The sequence below is a fragment of the Pithys albifrons genome, chromosome 2 (genome assembly GCF_047495875.1).
Source record: "Pithys albifrons albifrons isolate INPA30051 chromosome 2, PitAlb_v1, whole genome shotgun sequence".
NCBI lineage: Eukaryota > Metazoa > Chordata > Aves > Passeriformes > Thamnophilidae > Pithys > Pithys albifrons.
Genome location: NC_092459.1, coordinates 86,738,387 through 86,760,621, shown reverse-complemented (window position 1 = coordinate 86,760,621; position 22,235 = coordinate 86,738,387). Strand labels below are relative to the sequence as shown.

The window sequence follows — 22,235 nt, the reverse complement described above, 5'->3', positions numbered from 1 at the left end:
GTGCATCCTGCAAGCTATTGAGAGCTCCAGACTTTAAAAACATAACTCTCAGTTGGCTGGGAGTGCTTTTCTGATGCATTTCAGCTGTGTGATTTGCATCCTGGTTCATCCAAACATATGACTGATTCAGAGGGGGATTTTTTAAAAAATAATCGGAAGTCTGTTATTTAATGAATGGGTAAAAATGAAGTAGCACACTGCTCATTTAATCATTTTGCAGTTGTGCTATCAGAAAAATTGTGTGGAATTTGAAGTAAAGTGGATAGAAAGCTTTTGTGATTTATGCACGGTCTAAATGGTAAGCAATTACATTAAAGAAGAATATCTGAAGAGTGGAAAGCAATAGAAGAGAAATAAAGTTGATAGTGTAAAAGCTGTCTCTAAGCTGCAGTACAGTGTGTGTTTATACTATATCCAAAAAAAAATATAAAAAGGGAAATGCTAGACCAAGAATTTGGGACTGACTCACAATCACTAACAAGAGAGCACTGTTAGTTTAACACATTTGTATTCCAACTGTTTATGACTGTTCTACAGTGAGCTTTCTTCCAATCATCAATGTAAGAACTTGTGCTTGACACAACTGCTTGTTTGAGATTCCATTATCATGATTTAAACATACCTGGATCAGCACTGTAATAACTTTATTTTTTGTACGATGTTAATATGTAAAAGGCCACTATCAAAATTAGTTTTAAATTAATCTCTTAAATCCCATTATACTCTTCCTTCACATTGACTTAGAAAACTTTTTTGTGTGTGTAATCTTTTGCTCATTTTCTGATTCTTTTGTTGTTTGTTTTTTTTTCTCTTATGAGCACTAAGAAAGAAAACCCCATTCTTTGTTTACTGCTGTTTTTCACAGAAAATGTGGTTTTGTTTGATACTTTCATATTATTCCTCCTTCAGGGAATCTCTGTTGGGAAAACTATTCTTTCCGATACGGCAGGGTTCTGGCAATAGGCCTCAGCACACCCTTGCTCTTATTAGTGTAAGTTAGGCCTGCTGTTCTCAGCCCAGAACCTTGCAGTCCTAAAAGAACAGAAATGTATGAAAAATCACCTTTTGAGGCTTCATCTACTGTAATAATATTAAATAATAAATATTTAATGCTCTGTAACTTTCTTTACCTTGCAACATGCAAGAGAAAAGGCATTTTAGATCTCTATGAGTTGTAAGAAATATCTCCATATGACACTGATTTTCCTGTTGTGTGAAATTACCTGTGATTATCCATGCTCCAATTTTGATTAGCACAAATTCTGCACAGAAGCATTATTGAGAGGCCTGGTAAGCTATAATTAATGAAGAATGCAGCAGCTGGCTACAAGAAGTGGAAGACTATTATTTATATTAATATTTGTTTCTACACAAAAATAGAAATTTTAGGACTTCTGAAATAAATATTTTAACACTTTTTTAATGTTGGTTTAATATTTGTTTTTACAAAAAAAGAGATTTAGAATTTTTAAAATATACTTTTAGGGTTTTTTTAGTGTTGGTTTAATATTTGTTTGTACATGAAAACAGAGGGTTTGTGATTTCCAAAATACACTTTTAGGTTGTTTTTTGTTTTGTTTTTTTTTTTTAATATTGGTTTAATACTTTCAGTGCAAGGATCTTGTGGTTAGTTACTTTTATTTCAGATTAATGTAGCCTTTTCTTATGTAACTCACCAGTATAACAAAATGCCCTCAAATTTAAACAAGTTAAGGTGACCATCTTACATTAAAAGAGTATCAAATTTGAAATACAGATACATACTGCATATTTCCACTGAAGCAATTAAGTGTGACAACTAAGCAATTCCGTAATTTCCAATTCAGTGTTGGTACCTAATCGCATCATTAGGTTTCCATTGAATTTCACTGAAACAGTTTCCATAATGGCTTTTCCCCATTAAGCTGAGTGCACTATGACTTTTTAAACAGAGCATGTGAAGTCTTGAGACTAAGTATATTTTTATAAGGGTCTCTCCAGTGTGCAATGAAATACCTGATGTTGATCTACAGATGATAGAGATCATCTCTTTATTAAATCTTCTCCTCCAGTGAGTGGTTTTTGGTGCTACTTCATTACTAGGTCTTTGGTTGATTATCTTGAATTTTAATTTTAGTTAATTTCTGCTAATGACTGATGTCTTGCAAAGCTCATTTTGTAGATTATAATAAAGATAAAATGTAAAAACAGGAATTTATTTCTTTTGCAGTCAATCTCTTGTAGAACAGTAAGATTCAACACTGCTGTAGTGTGAGTCTTCATAGATAGAGTCAAGAAAGAAAAAAGTATACTGTAAGCAGCTGTGTTCATCTATATTTAATCCTATGGAAAGGGGGTTTCATATGTTTCTTGGTTGATGTTTTTTTTCTTCTTAATTCTAGCTGGTTTTCATTATAAGCTTTAATGAAAGTGTTTGGGCTTTTCTCCTCCCCTCTAGTTTATGAGTTGCCTTGGCACCCTCTTGAAGTAGAACCTACATACATGAATATCTCTGACTTTTTGAAATTATTTTCCCAGTGGCTTTTGGCAAATATGTGTCATGGGGAAATTAAGGTTTAGCCTGGGTTGTCAGGGGAGAAGAAAAGCTGAGTCACAAACCTAGAATTTTTTCAAATACGGTATACATTCTGTGCCAAGCATGCTCTTTCCTTTAGCAAGTTCATTATCAAAATGCCCTTCCTTGGGCTACTTTATTTCCTCGTTTCTCTTTTGAGAGGACATGGAAATGTTAACCATTTTTCTTGGCATAGTAGCAAAAGCTGATCCTCAGTAAATGTAAGGATTGATCACTCATGTATTTTTGAAAAGAAACAATAGTTTGCAGCTCTTCCAGGAAATAAAACATACTGACTGGCTAAGAGATGTCTAGGTGTATAGTGACAGGCCTGGGCCACAATAACTGACTAATACTACTTCATTTCCTATGCCAATTTTTACTCTTCTATGACTGAGTTGAAAAAAAGGTCCTTTAGAAAAAGAAAACTGTTATTTTACCTAGGGAGTTCTCTGGATTTTTTGTTCTCCATGGGGTTCTTGTTCCTCCAGAACACCTAGACCCAACTTTGTTCAGTGCTGGGCTGTTCTATGTGTTTTTTGGTTCAGTTCTTGCTGACATACACTCTTGTGACAGTCTTTGGTTGAAGAAAAACAATTTCATATGCATTCTTCTGGTAGACAACTGAGGATCATAGATAGGTGACTATTTCAGAAGATGCTACTACTGCTAAGAAGAATGGCATTATCCGTCTCTTGAAAGAAACAGAATAAAAACCAAAAGCCATTATAGCCATTCCTTTACTTCCAGAATGGTTTTTCTCACTCCGTCTCTTTCAATAGTAGGATGACTACAGCCTGTGTGTGATGTTTACTCTAGAAAGAATGAATTGGAATTGTAACTGCAGATGCCCTATATGAATTCCATAAAACTTTTACAGCCATATTTTACATAATTCTTTGCTCTAGTTTTCATTAACTCCATAGATTTAATTTTTGTTTTATGGATATTTGTAGAGATAAATATAATAAACTGTTTCAGTTAGGAATATGAGAAGTAAAAGGATATTTGTCTTGTAATTTTATTGTATTTTTTTTCTCTGTCACCTACCAAGCAGACATATCTTGTCTAATATACATTACAAAAAATAGTCCTTTTTTGTTGTTTTTTTGTTTTTAATGCCTATTCTCACTTGTGGGGGTTTTTCCCCTCCTGTGATTCTTTATCATCTCCTTGATTCATTTTGTTAACTTTTCTGGAAATGAAGTAGCATTGTTAGATACTTTCATTTGTAAAAATGAAAAATCTTGCTACTGTATAAATCCATATGATGTTTCCACAATCCTTGAATTGCTAAAACACTTTAAAAAAACAGTTTGGTTAGCAAAGATCTGCTCATTAAGAAGAGAATCTTCAAGTTGCATCTGTATCACATTGTCAGTTTATTTTGTACCTTTTTTAGTGCTTCAGTATTCTGGAAGAACTCCCAGAATATCCCACATGTTGTCAGACTGTGTGTTTATTTTAGAAAGAGTTCTGGTAATTTTTACATGGAAACCTAAAAAAAGTGAGGGAGGCAGTGGTCTCTTTTGCTAGTATTCATGGGGATTTTCACAGCTGGTTTTCTTTTTTTTATTTATTTTTCTTTTGATTTTGAACATTGTGCTTAGACTAGGATGGTCTGTTCCTTTTCTTGTTCTAAGTCTTAACAATGAAATATTAAAAATTTATCTGAAAATACACTGAAGATTCTGGTGTTTTCTACAGCTTAGAAAGAGGCTGAATTGGTTTCTAACTTCTGATTTACATTCTGCTATTTCAGACTTGACTCAGTCTTGTGCTGCTCAAATCTCTTTTGGCTTCTACGTACTATTTGAGAATCAAAGAATGAATTGGACTGTTAGGTTTTTTCAAGAATGCAAAACACATTAAAGGTAATGTTAGAGAGGGGAAATAGCAGCTCATATGTATAATTACAGCTTGTCTAATTTGTTATGCTTGACAAATGAACCTTGATGCTTGACTGGAAAATAATCATTTCCAAAAATAGTGCATTATTTTACAGGAATGACATATTTTTTTTCTTTCTCTTGAAATTTTCACATTATGGGGATGGTAATGGTGCAAGTTAGTGTAATTTTTTTGATTGATTGCCATACTCTAAATCTGTAGTAATCTCAGTATGGGTAAATCCCTGGCAATCAGATAATCTTTGAAAGGTTAAAACATCTTCATAATTTTTAGTTCAAGATTAAAGGCCCAGTTTTATAGACTATTTCATATAGTCAGTCTAGAGAGTCTAGTTATCAAAAAATATTTTTTGTTTCCTTTTACTGAAATCAATAAGATGCTTAAGATAGGGACAAATACTGACTTACTTTTTGTCTGCATAATCACTATCATATTCTCATTAATAGATAAATGCCTCTCTTTTCCTGGTGCTTGCACAAATGTCTGCCTCCATGTGTGAAGCATTAATTCTCCTGCTCATTGTGTTTAGTGTGTCTGCAGAGAGTATGAGTAACATCTTGCAGTACTGGCCTCTGTTCTGTTGGACTCAATGCAGCACTAAGTAAAATTTTGGTCTCCTTTAATGAGTAATTTTTCTAGTCTCTTAAGCTGAGAAGAAAGTCAATGCCAGTAATGCTTCTTAAAATATCCTCTCCTTTAAGCCTTCCATATATACAGCTTACATTGACTTCAGGGAGTTTCTGTAAATTCAAAAGTCATGAACTTTGCATATACAATGAGTGGATTTAGACAACATCTTTGTCTCTTATTTAACTGAAATAATGAAAATAGTAAAGCACAGGTTATCTGAAACTAACTCTAGTTTTCTTTTTCTTCTGAGTATTGCCATTTTGTTGTCTATAGAGGAGATAAATACCAAACCTATCTGTTATGTTTTCCAATTTCTATTCCAGTCTTGCAGCTACTGATTTTCAGGTATTTATCTCCTGAAAATAATTATTTTTTTACCCTGTTTGTTATGCATCTCATCGTTTCCCTTTCCAGCAGCAATTTCCTATTCTGTAACATGAGGGATCTCAGTAAGAGATGTCCTCAAGATCAAGGCAATAACCCAACGCCTACTCTAGGATCTGCCTTCGATGGTGTGATGTTTCAATGCCTAAAATTTTTGTATGTGTTTACAAGAAGGTGATTCAGATAGCAAAATGGCAACAAGTTTCCCAATCCTGTAACTGAGGAGGATAAATTACTCTGAAATGACATTCAGAAGGCTTGCATATTAAATGAGGAGCTAAATAAAACTAGTCCAAAGAAAACACGAAACACAGAGATGGCTTTGAACTCTTGTCCTTCTCATGCTGTTGGGCACTTGCTGCAGCTACCTTAGATACCTTGGCTCAGGTTCAGAATCCAAGTTCATCTTCTGAGGATAATAATCTAAATAAGCATATAAAATTATAAAACTGTGCTTTACAGGATATATGCCTGCCATTGTTGCCTACCATATGCCTACTAAATAATTGTAATACCATCTGTCAAGAACCAGTAAGCCATAAATCTAAATCCAATTGATGGAGTTTGAAACCTGCACTTGCTGTTTTCCAGAAATGTACTGTATTAAGTGGGTTAAGGGGCTAGTTTGGGTTTAGAAATCCTCTTCCTTTTGTCTTCAGAATGATCTGCAATGCATGCTGGAATGCAAAACCTGGAAAAATGGTGAAAGCATGCAGAAGGAATTCTCACTATCATTTTAGCTGTGACATCCAGCCTAAATGCATGGTATATTATGCTTGTATAGGTTTTCAAGTTTTAATTTGGGTTTGAAAAATAAAGAGGATGCTTCTATGTGCCAGATCATCTTATGAAGACTGAATTACTGAATAACTATTCCTTAACAGGTGCAAGTATGTTTGGATATGCAATTGTAGAATCTTCGGTATTGAATCCATCTTTTAGTAATCAGAAGAAAAGTACATTTCAAATGGACCTTGAAGGAAAATAGCCTGCTAGTATCAGACAGCTTGGTACATTTTGTATGGTATTTGAGACACCATTTTGCAGAGATGTCTGCTTATTTTTGATATTTTTTACTTCTCTTAAAAAATGCTTTCTATTTACAGGTTGGAGGATTTAGTTGAAACATTTCTCAAAGATAACGATCCTGATAGCACTCTGGATGTTGGTGCTGACATGCGCAAGATCAAGTATTGCTTCGTTCATATGAAGGTAGTTTTTTTAAACATAGATAGAAGTGCAGGTGGTATTCTGAAAATAAGTTGAAGACATTCATGGTTGAAAAGTGTTAAAAGAAATGCAGTACAGTTGAGAAGCACTGGAAAGGGGTAAATCAGTTGAATTTTGGAGGACTGGTAGTTATTGGTGTCAACACAGACAAGTTGGTTGCACATGCCTTGATGTTCCCATCTGTATTTCCAGCACTATGGAGACTTTCTTTTGGACAAACTATGTTGAAAGAGATAAAAATGTAGATTAAAACCACTATAGCCCTGAATCTGTTATACTAACTCTCCTGAAGGTGTTGCAAGTGATTCTGAATCATTGAGCAAACAAGATTTGCTTGTTAATTGTGAAATGAGTAGGGAAAGCAATAGAAGATAATCCTTCTCTGTATTTTGGGGTACAGTTTTTGCAATATAACATTATATTCCTTCCTGATCCTAATTTATTGTCCTTAAGTAGTTAGTTGTATTGTTGCTATTGAAAGTTTTGTGAAGCTAGAGAACACTGGAATTTATGTGTAGAAAGAGTAAAGTAAACTTTACACTTGGTACAGAAGATTAGCAAGTACAATTTGTTCCTTTCCTGACACAATGAATATAATTTGACAGTCAACTGGTGGAATGATTTTGTTCTGTCAAGTCCAGAAAGGCTTTACCTCTTACCATAGCTAGACCATCCCAGAGTAGAACAAATACAGAATTGGAGGTAAAGTTAAAAGAGTATGCTTTTTTTGTTTCTCCTAATAGCAACTAATGAACCATCAAAGAACTTCTGAAAAGAAACTGGTCTCAGGAGACATCACTGAAGAAGACAGTAACAAAGAAGCAGAAGAAGATATGGAAAAACTGAAAGAACTTCTGCAGCAAAGAGACAATGAAATCAGTATCCTTTATGAGGAAAGAAATAAATTTTTTTTAGATGATCTGGTTTAAAATGGTTTTTCTGTGTGTGAGATAGGCTGTATGGAAGCTGACCCCACTGTGTTAAAGCAAATACTCAGTTCCCATATTCTGTATGACAGGACTTCCTGCTTTGCCCCTCCACCTCTTTCAGTTGTTACCCAAATCAAAATCCTGGATCCAAGCACCATTTACCTTTGGAATGGTCCACCCAATCCAAATACTCTGAGTCAGGCCACACCTAAAACACTCTCAAGTAAGTTAACCCATTTTTTAGAGTGGGAAACTGGTGCTCTATAAAGAATGATTTACTACCTTACAAAGAATAACCTTTCCTGTATGTGTTATTTTTAGTGAAATGAAGTGCTGCTTTGGAAACTATTGGGCTATTTGCCTTTGGAACAAATATAAAACTTGTGCAGTTTACATTTAAATTTAAAATTTAAATTAAAGCTAGAGGTTTTTGCTCACAAAAATGCTAAGCCGCTCAGATATGCTTTCTGCCTTTCAGTGCACAAGTAGCTGCACTGAAGAAAAATGGGTGGCAGTTACTTTTAGCAGGTTGACAGAACTGTGGGCAAACTGCAGCATCACTGTGTCCCTAACTTTGTGGCTACTCAGTGGGCAAAATTTGATATGGCAGAGAAATGAAAATATGGGTTTGCTGAGTTTGAAGATAACAGAGATTCTTTCACAGATACTAGTAAAGAGCAAACTCAGTTGCCCTGTTTGTGGTCAGGAATTCCAGATCAATTTTAAATGTCAAATGAGAATTTTTCATTGGGTGTGGCATGCTACCAGTCTGAGCTGAGGTGTCAGAAAAGCTTCCCTGTTTCTGCTCTGTCACAGATGATAATATTTTCATTTTCCAAGGTGCAATTTCAAATAAATTTATCTAAAACACTGAGTCATTCCTTTCAAAATAGTCTTCAATTTCATGTCAATTTTAATACTTGAATTGCCAGAAACATTTCTTCCTGAAATGAATTATTTTATTAGTATGAGAAAAAAAGCAAAATATCTCTATCAAATGGACTTGTGCTCAATAGATTTATACAGCTTTGTTTGCAGAAGTACAAGGAGAAAACTTGTGTAAATCCATGTTAGAATTATACAGGAAGATTACAAGAATTAAGACTTTGAAGTCAAAACTGATTTATAGAGTTTGCAGTCACTAAGCAACTGTACATCATCACTAGACCATTAATAAAATGTCTAATGTGATGAAGTGGTGGGAAGCATGGAAGCTGTTTAGTCAATAAACTTTGAGTTCCTTCTTGCCTACAGTAACTGGAAGCTATCATAACAACTGCATTGGAAAGTGTTTTACTATTACTACCTAGTCCAGTTAATGACATTCCCTAAAGACTACTTAGATTTTCTCCTGCTCATTCAGAAGAATAATTAGGATTAAAATGAATAGCATATCAAAAACATATCATGGGGAATTCTGTGGTTTTGACTGAAAGCATGCAGTATTTCCATTGTGCACACTCTATAAGCTGCTAGACAAAATGTATTTATACCAAACATACTTCCAGTAAATGCATAGTGCTATTGCAAGAAACTCCCTAAAGACCCTTTGTGCATTTTAGAAAACCTTCTTACTGTGAATAGCTTACAGATGAGAAACACTCACCAGGCTACCTGTAAGTTAAGAGGTTTCTTCCTTTTGTTTGGAAGTCTTGTTAATTGCAAAATTGAAAAAAATAGAGTGCCACACAATGGCAATATGATCCTAGAGTGTTATTTCCTGTTAGTCTGTAAATGCATTTATCAAGAGTTGATTGAATGGGATCAAGAATTTGTGATCAATATGTGAATTTATTGGTGTTTAGTAAAAATGAATCTGCTGTTTGGAAAAACTAAAGTGGATGAATATAATTGGAAAGAATATATCTAACTTCAGATTCACATTTACATATACATTTCCATAATGTGAATTGTTTCACTTGGGAAAAAAAAAAAGAGATTTATGGGTAAATAAAGATGATTGTCGCTTTATATATTAAAAAAATCCTTATTTATTTCCTTAATGTGTCTTGCAGATATTTTGGTAAATATGCTTAAAAAAGAAAAAAAGAAAGCACAAGATGCTCTTTTCCAGCTTAATGCCACTTTTGCTGGTTCTACAGTCTTGGAGCAGTCTCTTTCTATAAACTTGGAAGACAGGCAGAGCCCATCTAGTTGTTTTAGCCTGAAAGAAGGGAAAGATTTCAGCTCTTCTGTTCACAGACTACCTTTTCTTTCCAGACAAACAGGTTAGTGCAATTAATTAAGCAAGCAGTTATTGCATTATTCCAGCATGATTCAAAAGCAGCACATGATTCAAAAGTGTACCGAATCAGGAAAGCTTTATTTTCAATGTCAGTCATATTGTGGTAATTCTGTATCTACAAGTACAGGGTTTTAAATTAAAGCCCTCTTATGCTATCAGCTTTTACAAACTGATATGAATACTCTGTTGAGCAGCCCTACAAAACCAGAAGATAAATTTAGTTGCAGACTCTTGTAACTTTGAGTAAATTGTCCAAAAAAAAATTTTTTGAAAATAATTCATTAAAATACAATGAAGAATTTTAGGTGGTCATATATCTCTGCATTCTTTCAGAGTGGTCTAATATTCTGCTACTAGATGTATAATGTTGGCAACATTTACATTTCCAATCTTCTGTAATGTATAGCTTTTATAATGATAATGCCATAAAATTTTATGTCTTAAAATGCTTCCATGATTGTGCTCAGGGAATGCTTAGAAAGGCAGACATAAGAAGTAGTAGAAACACTGTTATTAATACAGCACATACAGCCTTGCCAGTGTGCCTTAAACCCAAACTCAGGAGATCAATTGTCTCTGCAAGAATATAACTGAGTGTTCAACCTCTTTCATGTATTTGTGTCTCTGAAAATGATAGTATTGCCTCCCTAATACTAAATTAATATTAATTTTTACTTGATTTTTTCTTTGTTTCTTGAAGTTCTAAAAGTAGCAAACTTCAAGATTTATCTTCATATTGTAACTAGCATTTTTATTTAAAAGTCCTTATATGCTGAAGATTATGTATTTTTCAATTCTGCTTTTTTACACTTTGATTCTTCATGGTGCTAAGAGGCATATTTGAGAAAAATTTGCTATATAATCCTTCTAAACATATGCAGACAATGCAGTGTTGGAAAAGTTCTCACTGCGTACTTATATATAGTATGCATAAAGCCATCATATCAGATGTTAAGCAGTGCTACAGGAGGCAAATTTTAATTAAACCTAAATAAATTCGTTGTTAGAAGTATTCAAGCTTTTCTGCTGTATTTAAAATAATAGTAATAATAATAAAAATAGAATGGATCATGACACAAAAATTATCAAAAATAAAACAAGTATTTAAGAACAAGAAGCAATAGATAGAATAAGGTCAGAAGGCTCAAGTAAACAGGGAAAAAAAAGTTCTGTGATTTAATATAAAGAAAGCCTATACCAGGAGCAGCCCATGTTCTGATAAAAAAAATATATGTATAAATTACAGATCAATATCAAATGAAGAAAAAGGGTGTAACTGAAAAGCATTCAATTCTCTTTGCAGGCAAGTTACTGTTTTAGACCCTTAGCTGCAAAATACCATAAACCACAAGCTGTTATTACTATTTTTCTTTTTTACTATAAAGCTCTGACAGTGCAAAGATACATTGGTACGTTCCTTGGCAGCCTCAAACTCTTTTTTCTGTCAGCTAATGGCTAGGATGTAGCTCCCTTTCCTGCTGAGCTCAGACCTGACACATTTGTATGCCTCAGACTTGATTATTCCCTTTTGTTCTATCTAAGAATGAAATACAGTGTCTTGAAAGAACACCATCTGGTGAAAAGCATGGTTGTCAACTTAGGGAGCAAAATAAGTTATTCTCAAGTATGTTATTTTAAAACTCTGGTATCCACCAAATACATATTCTAACTTCAGTTTTTCCTTTTAACCTTCAAATTTCTGTATGGATTTGAAAAGCTTTCTCATCATGGTTTTTCACAGACTACTGCAATGGTGAAATTGTCAACTGACTGCGGAGGCTTGTGAAAGAGTAGAAAAGAAGTTTGATAGGGGCCACTGCAAAAACATTAAGTGTTCTTCTCAGGAGTTAGGTTTTACCACAGACCTTGTCAGAACTCCTAACTAATTCTTCTAATACTGTCTTGCACTCTTCAATTAATATGGTTATTCAAGAAATTCCAGAAACTTATGTATTCATCCCCAAAAGTTTTCAATATTGAATCATGAGGTTAAATATTCAAATAATTATTTTCCAGAAGAGCTAGTTTTGAAAGATATGCAGGTAATATTTACTCATTTTTTTAAAATGTATTCTTCTGCATACTAAATTTTCAGAACTACCTGCCGCCATTCCTAGAACCTGATTTTAAAAGATTTCAGGGATCCATTTTACCTCATTTGTATAAGTGATACCACAGGATTTAAGTACGTGATTAAATCGTTGTAGCAGCAGCTAGACAACGGAAATAATATTGACCAGTTACCATGGATTGCATGTGTGGGGCAGTTTTTATAGTGGTTATTTGAAAAGGGTTAGCTGTTAAGCACTGCTGTTTTATTTCCTTGCCTCATCTGAGCTGGTTATTTATGACAATAAGTAATAATATTCTTGCAAATGGTTCATTTCAAAATCCACGTAGAATAACTTCCAGTAACTACAGACAAAATTTTCTTGCGTAGTTGCATGTTGTCTTTATTTTCTGGTTGAATTGTTCAAACAAAAAGATTTTTTTGGTGTCAGTAGGTTCTAAAGGTGCTTATGTTTCTGTTATTAAAGAACATGCCTCATCCTAGATTATTGTGTATAGCTATTACAGGTTCATGATTTACATTTCTGTATACTTTTTTATGTATTTTGAGAGCAGAGTTTTAACTAAAAGAAGAAAGAATCTTTATCTTGAACTTCAGACCTGGCAGCTGGCAAGTAGAACCATAGATTTTGCTAGTGTACTAGTGAGAATACTTTTCTTAAACTAGTTAAGGTTTCCAGTTATTCTCAAAAATTACTTTGTAATTGAACTAGAAGTCAATTGTCACACTTGTTATTATGTTTCAGTTACTCAGCTAATGGGGAAATGCCTTTGCCTTTGCCTTCTACTTTTTCTATTTATCATGCTCCTTCTTGTTTTATAGGAAGAATTTTTTTATTTGGTGTCATAGTGATATTAACTAAATATAATTGTGGCCTCATAACACAAAGTTTATTACCTCACAAATGTCAGTAGATAGTAGCTATGTTGTACCAACAAATGGCTAGTATAAATGTATCTTTTATATAGTGCCACTTTTTTTTTAGTCTTTCAATGAGAACCTCACAAGCCTTAGCAAATTCTCAGTTTTGATCAATGCTTTCTGTTTTTACAAACATTTATGGGTGTGTATTCATCTGAGTTTTCTTTGAACATAAATGGGAACCAGAATGTCATCTCAAACTGGCTGAGTTGTTGAACCTTATCTCCTGCACTCTGCATTGGCAGGGCCAAGCTGGATGGGGCCCTGAACAACCTGCTCTAGTGGAAGTTGTCCGTAACTGTGGCAGAGGGCTTGGAACTAGATGATTTTCAAGGTCCCTTTCAACTCAAACCATTCAGTGATAAGTTTGGATGAGGCATCATTCTCACTCAAGCACAGAGCCTCCTTTTACATATATTAAAAACCTGCATGATAAAGTTATCCATTCTTTTCAAAGTCTACCTGAACTGTATACATATGCCTTTTTGTCTGTAGGCATTAAGGATTCACTGAAGATGTGTGAATGGGCTTGGGCCTGAGCTAGGGTCAAACTCCCAAGCAGAAGCTTTAGTGTAATATTAGTGTACATAATAGTGTAGTATTAAAGTTATTCTTCATCATTTAAACTTTTTGCATACCTCACTTCACTTATGAAGATTTCAATTTTCAATAGCATGAAGGCTTATGTCTGTTAAGTATTTTAACAGTGCAGCTTATTTTATTTAATTCTGTACTCTCAAAACTGTCATTAACCTGATTTAATGCAATATAATAAAAACAAATGGTATTTCTATATATCTAATGTGGTTTCCACTTTCATATCTCATTTCCTTATACTCAAAATAATTAAATTGGGAAATCAGCAGAAAGTGGTATTGAAATAGTTGTTAGAAAGTCTATTTAATAATTAGTTTCTAAAAAAAAAAATTATTTAGAACTTTTTGTTTATTTTGCAGGGGATTTGTTATGTAGCTTTAACATTTGCTTGCCCAGAAACAGATCTTTACCACTCTGCAACAGAAGATAGAAGAAATTCATTCTGTTATTTTCATGCAAGATTTACTGCTGCTTTTACATTGTAAAATCTTCACACTTACTGACCTTTTACCCAGTCCATCACATAAAAAAATATTTATGCTGCTAAATTTCTGAAAAGTAAATTAGTTATAAGAATGCAGACAGTCCTATGCAGGCAAAGTTTGTTCACCATGTGGTAAAAAATGTGTTATATCAGAGAACTGCAAACTCTCTATGGTCAAGTCTTTTTTCTGAAATGGTCTAGGACCGTATCTGTAGTGAAGGATATGTGTGATCATATTTCTAGTCTATCCTATCCAGACACTGCTTTGAGTAGGAGAAATACAGTCATACTATTTCACTGCTGAGCTTGATGTAATAATCTGAGTTAACAGGAAATATTTTATCTTGAGCTCATCACAGCGGTAAAACAATTTCTGGTTCAAATTTGTCCCACAGCAAGCTGACTTTGAAGGTGAATGAGTAGTGACTTCTGCAACTGTACATGTTGTATAGGCACAGCTCTAATTTATCTTTTTATTTAAATCCATCCTGCAATGAGTGTTCATACTCTTTCAAAAGAAACAGCAAATACAATACATCTTCAAAGATTTGACATATGGTAGTATTTACCTTCCTATACATTCTATCTATTCCTCTTTGCTTGTATGCCTGAAACTCTAAACAGAAGCCTTTAATGGCAACGACTGTTCAAAATCAAAGATCAGCAAAGCCTAACATCCCATATTTGGTCCAACACTAGATTGCCTCACTTAGAGCACTATCAAGGTGGTGGGTTCAATCCCTGTACAGGCCATTCACTTTGGAGTTGTACTCAATGATCCTTGTAAGTCTATTCCAACTCAGAAAATTCTGTGAATATTTTGTTATTTCCAGGTAGATTTTTGGTGACCATTATAGCTTATTTTTGACTGCTAAGTTGTAAAGAGTAGATTTCATAGAATGGTTTGGGTTATAAGAGTTCTTTAAGATCATCTAATTCCAATCCCCATGCCATGGGCAGGGATGCCACTCACTAGATCGAATTACTCAGGGCCCCATCCAACCTGACCTTGAACACTTCCAGAGATGGGGCATCATCAGCCTCTCTGGACAACTTGTTGTAGTGTCTCACCACCCTCACAGTAAAGATTTTCTTCCTGTCATCTCATTTAAACTCATTCTCTTTCAGTTTAAAACCATCGCCCCTTCTCCTGTCATTATCTGTCCATATAAAAGGCCCTCTCCCCCTTTTTATAAGCCCTTCTTAAATTACTGGAAGGCCACAATGAAGTCTCCCTGAAGTCTTTTCCATGCTGAGCAGTGGCAGCTCTCTGCACCTGTCTTTGATATAATGTAAAATGGTATTTTTTCTGAACAGTTATGTGTTTAACTGCTTCTTTGAATATCATTGTCAAAATAACATCATTAGTAAAATATTGTTGAACATGAAGTTTGATACCAGTGGCAGACCTAATTAAGCACAAATGAAAATGGACATATGGATCATTGTTGTGTTTTGTATTGTTCTTTTTTCAGTGTGTATTAGGGTCTGTATTAGCATGTTCTTCTTCATGGTTGTTACAGAGGAACATGCACGTGCAATGTCCTAGGAAATGCCATAGGTTCCACTGATGGTACTGGGTTGCACAGCACTGAATTCTTCAGTTAAAAATAATACCAGTTTCCGTGCTGTCAGATTTGTTTTCCTTGGATCCCAAAAGTCTTCTTTTAGGTACGAGTGGTAGGTAGGCTGTCTGGAAGCAGTGGAAGGCAGCCTGCTGCTGGCATTTTGGCCAGTCAGCTCCCATCACTGGAGAAGTTTTACAGATTGCATAAGACGGCAAACTTATAGTGAACAGACCAAAACTTGTTTTCTTAGTCTAAGAATTGTACCATGAAAAGGGAGAATTTGCTTTTCAATATCCATCTTTAATCACAGAGCACTTGAAATTATAAAACCATAAATACATGGATGAGAGTGAGCAAAACACTGTAACAAAACCAGTAGCTACTGTTGTTTTTTGCATCAGAACATCTTTTGGAACTCTGACGCAGACATAACTGGCTATGAATTTAATTTATATTTCAGATGAACATTCCAGAAAATGCAAAGGTGAGTTATTGGCATAATAACCTGAACTTTACAAATGCTTCAACAATTTTATTTTTAATATAATCATTTAGTTCATCATAAAATGTCTACTGCAACTTTAGCTGTACTAATAATTCATATCTTATAGGGATATAAATGTAGAACTACACAGTCTTTCTCAAGAGATGGTGTTGATTATTATAAATTAGTAGTTTCAGGATATTCAAAGAATGAAAGAACCTAGCAAAACAAGAAAAAATCAGACACTTCATCATAAATGCCAACAGAGTGATAAACCTTTTGTTACATTTTACTTTTATTGCATTATATCACTTCTGTACAGCGAAATCTTATTTTGACATCAGTCTCAGAGTGATTATGCTTACTTCTTAGCATAATTCTGTCAGAGTAAGAGACATATGATACCATTTTTTCTACTGCTGGATTTGTTTTTCGCTTTAAATATAAACAGTTTGGTTAACAGAAAACAGTGTGACTATTGTGCCATTCAAAGAACACAATAAATCTTAGTAAGAACTTCAAATCGTTGTATATGCTGATAGACTTTAGAGGGATTATTTAGCTCTCGCAAAATGTTTTGTTAGGATCGTGTTTTGACCAGTTTGGGCCATTTTCTTTATCTTTCATTGAGAAGTTGTGAGGTTTTTTAAGAGTTTGGTGAAGAGTTGACCTCCTTTGTACCCCATTCATGGTTGAAGATCACTTTTTGCTCAACACTATGCAAACACCTATATAAAAGCCCATTCCTGCTGAACGGCTGACAAGCTGACTTTGAAACATAAGGTGAGAGATGGTTTCTATAAACACATGATAATTATGCCTAGCATGATAGTGAGGATAACACACCAACTGCTCATTTCTGAAAGCTAAATATTTTTGTCTTGTATTAAGGCTTCTCAAAATATTTATCTTGACTATTATACATATGTATGTAATAGTTCAGGGGAAATGCTTCCTTCTATTGTTGAAAACCCACTGAAAGTTCCCTAATAAAAAGTCTGACTGAGGTTTTCCATCAGAATGTATTCTAGATCATTCAGTTCAGAAAAAAAGGCAGAAAAATTAAATGCTTAGCAAAACTATATGTATCTTGAAGTCTTTTCTGTGTCTGGTAGTTCTTTGGGATATCTGGGAACTGACTCATGGCACTGTGTTCATGACAGACCTTTTGTCAACAAACACCATTGAATTGCTGTTTGGCCAGCAAAAGAGCTTTTAGGGCACTGTTCAGACTTACTGTTGATCTTTCTCTTTAGTCAGAAAACAAAGTATGTGCTACATTTTTTGTTACAGGTCAAGGAAGAAATACATATTTCATTTGCTCTTCAGCTGAACTTCTACAAGCTTTTAGTAAGATGTAGTGCGCATTTCATTGGTACTTTAATTTAAAACAAGATGTGTCATTTTGCTAATTTTTAAGCATTAAATGTTTTCCATAATGTAGAGTGATTATTTGCTACAGTAAATTTTTCATTACTGCCAAGTTTCATAAGGACCAAGCAGGAAGTATCAGACTTCACTGCTTAAGATTTAGGTATTTTAAAAAGCCTTCAAAATAAATTCAGCAAATGTTAACAGTCAGCATAAGCTTTTGAACAATTTTATTGGACTTTGCTTTTGATAAGTTTGACAAAGCTATTTTCTGGTATTTCAAGTTACCAAATAAAACATATATTGCTAAGGCTCCAATTTATGTCATAAGTATGAATGGATGTCTATCTTCAGACACATGTTTGTAGCATGCAGTTGTGGAAATTTTTTACTTTGCTGTGTCCTTTTATACCTTTGAGTATCTCTGATTGCCTTAGAGATTACAGTTTTACTACCTTTTTTAATCTTGTGGAAGGAACAGAAAGTAAATATTAAAATTCAAAGTGGCTTCTAGAACAAAATGACTGTCTTTACATTTACACTGATTGCAATAAATACCAAGTAAACTAACTCTGAATTTATAGAACACTTGACTAGTTTCCGGGGCTTACATTTTTGGTTGGTTGGTTGGTTGGTTTGGTTTTTTTCAAAATCTATTGTTCTATCTGTACTGCTTCCTAGAGCTTTATTTTGTCAGAATTCACAGTGAGTCCACTGTGAGTTTTCCTTGAGTGAGGACTTTGAACTGAACTCACTGAGATTAGTGAAAAACAAAGAAACAAATGTGTTAAGAAGTTTGGGGCTCTTACATCTTTGTAAGGAATAAGAAATGACTATTCTTTGTGACTATAACAGAGTGGATTCTACAGTTGCTGGAAAAGTGAGCCTGAGCACTGTTTAGGGTTCAGAAAACACAGTATCTTTATTAACAGAAGTGACCAAATAGTGGGAACACAGAAGGGAGAGCGAGGAGGAAGAACAGGAGCCTTACTTGTAAATATTCCTCACTCCCCCAAAGGCAGGGACTACATCTTCTAGGCATTGGCAGACAGCAGGTGTCTCCACTGTCCTTTTTGAGAAACAAACTACACCCAGAGCACGAGCCCTCTCACCTTTATTGAGCCTGCTAGTGACGTCTACCTAGAGAGGTGTGACCAGCACTGCCCAGGTAGAGGTCTCAGGCTCTGCCCTCTTTCTTCCTCCTCGCTCCCTCCTGTCCTCCAAAGGCTGTCAACCAATAGGAGAGACCCAAATATCTTTAGTTTATGCAAACTCTGTCTTCAAGGACAAAGCCTTCCCTCTATCAGCTTTTGTTCCTTAGAACTTGGCAGGAAAAGAATACATCTTTCACAGGTGGCATGAGCAAAAACAAAACCAAAATATCAACACTATGAATTCCCAATACAACGTTAAAGGTTCAAACAAAGGGGGAGGGGGGGGGGGAGGCGTCTTTCAGAGAATTTTTCTCTCCCTACCCACAGAAAGGTTTTGGGAGTTGAAGTGCCAGTACTGAGAACAAAGGAGTAGTTGAGAGAGAGAGAGAGAGAGAGAGAGAGAGAGAGAGAGAGTAGTTGAGAACAATTATCCTTCTTATATACATTTTCTAATTAAAGTTTTTTTAAATTTAATAAGGCCTGAAATGGTTATTGAGGAGGAGTCCCTTCTTCTAGTCTTGGTAGACACTTTGGTTTCTTCTAAACTCAGGCACAAAGAAATGGAAGGGCATGTTGTAAGATTTAAAGTTAAATGAGCTCTTGCATTTGGTATTCCATGAGAAACCCCTGTTTGTTGCAACTTTTGTCATCTTAACTGTTTATAAATATGAGTATAGGGTTATTTTCAGGAGATGAAGCCCAGATTTTCCTTTTTGGAGCTTGGTCCCCATTTGCAACATCAAAGACCAATTTGGTAAGTTGTAAGCATTTAATGAGGTTGAAGAGCAGATCATTACAGTACTTTTCTTAATTTCTCAGACACATTGAAACCTACTTATATATTGAAAAACCACTTACTGCTTATATCAACAGTTTTTTCTTCCTCCACATTTATTTGGTTTAACAAAATATTTCTGTTTTTTTCTAAGATGCCCATCAGTCTTTCTTCTGCTTCTCAGAAGGGAATCTCTTCTGATGTGGAACGCATGTTTGGAAGCTTGTTAAAGATGCTTTTGGCAGATTTTACTGCCTTCCTCTTGAGTGTATTTAGATGGGGAAGCTTTCCAGTATTTTTATGCTAGTTTGCTGTTCTCTTGTCCAGATTAGTCTGCTAAATGTAACCTAGTGTTCCTTGGAAATTCTCTAGTATTTCAAATCTTTTTGGCTTCCTGTTTCATTAGTCCTATTTTGGCTGTCTAAAAATGCTGTTTGTCCTTCAAAGTTGTTTTGGTTTTTTTCTCTTGCCTGAAGCTCTTCAACTCTTGATATTTTGGAAGTAAAATATGCTTCCGAAAGTGTTTTTGTACTTAAAGGGTGATCAAATTCCTTTATATATTGACCATCAGATTTGGAAAATACCTCTGTAAGACCTCATCCATATTGTTGTTCTTATGAACATCAGTCCTAAGAGACTAAGATGCCATTTAACAGAGCCACTACATTGTGCATGCTAATCAAAAGACTAGAAAGTCCTCCTAATAGCTGAATCCTTATATATTTCTGTACAGGTACTGCTAATTCTGCTAATTCTGCTAAATAATAGAATAGCCTAGAGCTCTCTTTCTTTTTTTGTTTGTGTATTTAACCCAAAACCTGCTCTTTTTCATTCTATTCATAACAAAAACAGATAATGTCTTTAGAGATTAATCTCAGCATATTTGGGTATAAAACCAAATTAGAAATTATTGGAAATATTGCAGAAATCCCTTTTTCCCCCTGGTATTTGCAATACATTTAACTGGTTAAGAAAAGTTTTATACAAATGTTTCAAGCCACTTTGACATTACTATTATTGTACAATTGTTCCATTGAAGTCAGTGGATTTGTATATGTTTTTGCCTCAGTGACAATTGGCTCTCAGGTTTTGGATGCTTTTGTTGAAAAAATCATTTCATGGTTCACTTGCCTCTGATGCATCATCTTTTTATCTCTTACAAATTTTAACTCTGGAATACCTCTTTAGTAACTGTGCCTTTGTTTCATTAATTTTCAGGCCCTATTTTAAGTTCAGAGGGATACTTTTGAAAGAATAACATTTTGTTAGCAGGAGTTTATGTAATATTTAGGTTAATTTGAGAAACATTAGACCATTATTGACTTCTGTGTGAAAGAGTAAAGAAAGTATTAGAAATGAGCTAACAACTTGAGCTGAGGTGATTTTTGGTTTTCCACAGTTTGATAGAATTTGCTTTGAGGTCAGGTATAAACTCTTACTGTTTTTCATTTCAGGGCCAGTCTTACAAATCTGTGGCTGAGATGCTCTGCTGTAACCATTTACCGAGCTACACTGAAAACAGTCTTTGATTTTTTTATTCATAGAGTGAGTTAGGAGCTGGTCTAACAGTTCCTTTAGTTAAGGTAATATTGAAAGTTGAGATGAGTACAAACAGTTATACAAAGAGCTAAAGTGGTTCTTTGTAAACTTGTGTACATCAAAGATCCTTCACATGTAGGTAATTATGGCCAGTTTCCTGTAGCAGAAGTGAAGTGATTATTTAACATTTGTTAGCATTTAGCAATAATTCCAGTTCTTCTTCAAACCACTTGTATCTGACTGATGTAGTGAATGGTGGAGTCAGTCATGAGAAAGTTCTACACTGTCTACTTTTGAATTGTAGTACAGTCCTTATGATTAATCTTCTTTCCCTTAGTAGTTTTTCTGTTTTCCCATTTATCCTCACAATATTCATTCTGTAAGTGAGTCATTTGGTGATGGTTGTGCAAAACACTTGTTGAAAGTTGTTGTCCCTATTGTTAATGATACCATGCCAAATACTAGTACAAATAATCCTACTCCTAGCGTGAGCCCCCTACCTGATTTTCAGCATTCAAATAAAATTAAATTTCATTTTTACTGTCTTTTCTAGTTTCCTAATCATCAAGCTGGTTTCCAATAATTTTGTATACTCAGTATTCTCAGTCTTTTATTTTGCTATACCTTGAGTGTAGTAATTTCAAGACTTTTCATTTTGCTCACCTAATGGCCCCTGAACTGCTGCTGCATTTTCATGTTACTGCACTTGCTTACTCTTACTATTTTAATTTTTTTAATGTCTGTTGCAGTTCTGCAATTCCTTCACATAATTATCATCTCAAAAACAATATTCGGAAGTTCAGTTTTTGGCAAAATTAATACAGAAATGTAATCTGAAAATATGGTGCTATTAATATTGGATGCCATGTTTGAAACTTTCTGCAATTTATTTTATTATGCCTATTAAGCACTATTGCTTAGTGCTGCCATTTTAGGATTTCTATTACCTAGATCTAAAAGCCTTTAAGACCATCAGTTTATCATGCTGAGAATCACAATAAACTTTCCCAAAAGTCTGAATGGAGAGATTAACTTCTTTAATATTTTTATTATATATTTGAAGCACAAGTCCTGTGAGGAGCAGCTGAGGGATAGGGGGTTATTTAACCTGGAGAAAAGGAGCTCTCTACAACTACTTGAAAGTAGGTTGCAGCGAGGTGGGAGTTGGTCTGTTCTCCCAGGCAATGAGGGACAGGAGGAGAGGAAACTGCCTCAAGTTGTGCCAGCAGAGGTTTAGACTGGATATTAGGAAAAATTTCTTCTCAGAAAAAGTTGTCAGGTAAGGGAATAGATTGCGCAGGGAACTGGTGGAGTCAACACTCCTGGAAGTTTGGATATGGTACTTGAAGACATGATTTAATGGTGAACACAGTGGTGGTTCTGTGTTG

The 22,235-nt window shown here is 34.6% G+C and overlaps 1 protein-coding gene across 1 annotated transcript in view; it reads left to right on the top strand.

Annotated features, from left to right (window-relative positions):
• The window catches only part of KIF6 (kinesin family member 6), a 162,062-nt gene that overhangs the window by 58,637 nt on the left and 81,190 nt on the right, over positions 1-22,235 (top strand). Inside the window, exons 10-12 of the mRNA XM_071548023.1 lie at positions 6,586-6,691; positions 7,453-7,588; positions 9,654-9,866. Coding sequence (XP_071404124.1) covers positions 6,586-6,691; positions 7,453-7,588; positions 9,654-9,866 — 455 coding nt within the window. The remainder of the gene's footprint in view (positions 1-6,585; positions 6,692-7,452; positions 7,589-9,653; positions 9,867-22,235) is intronic.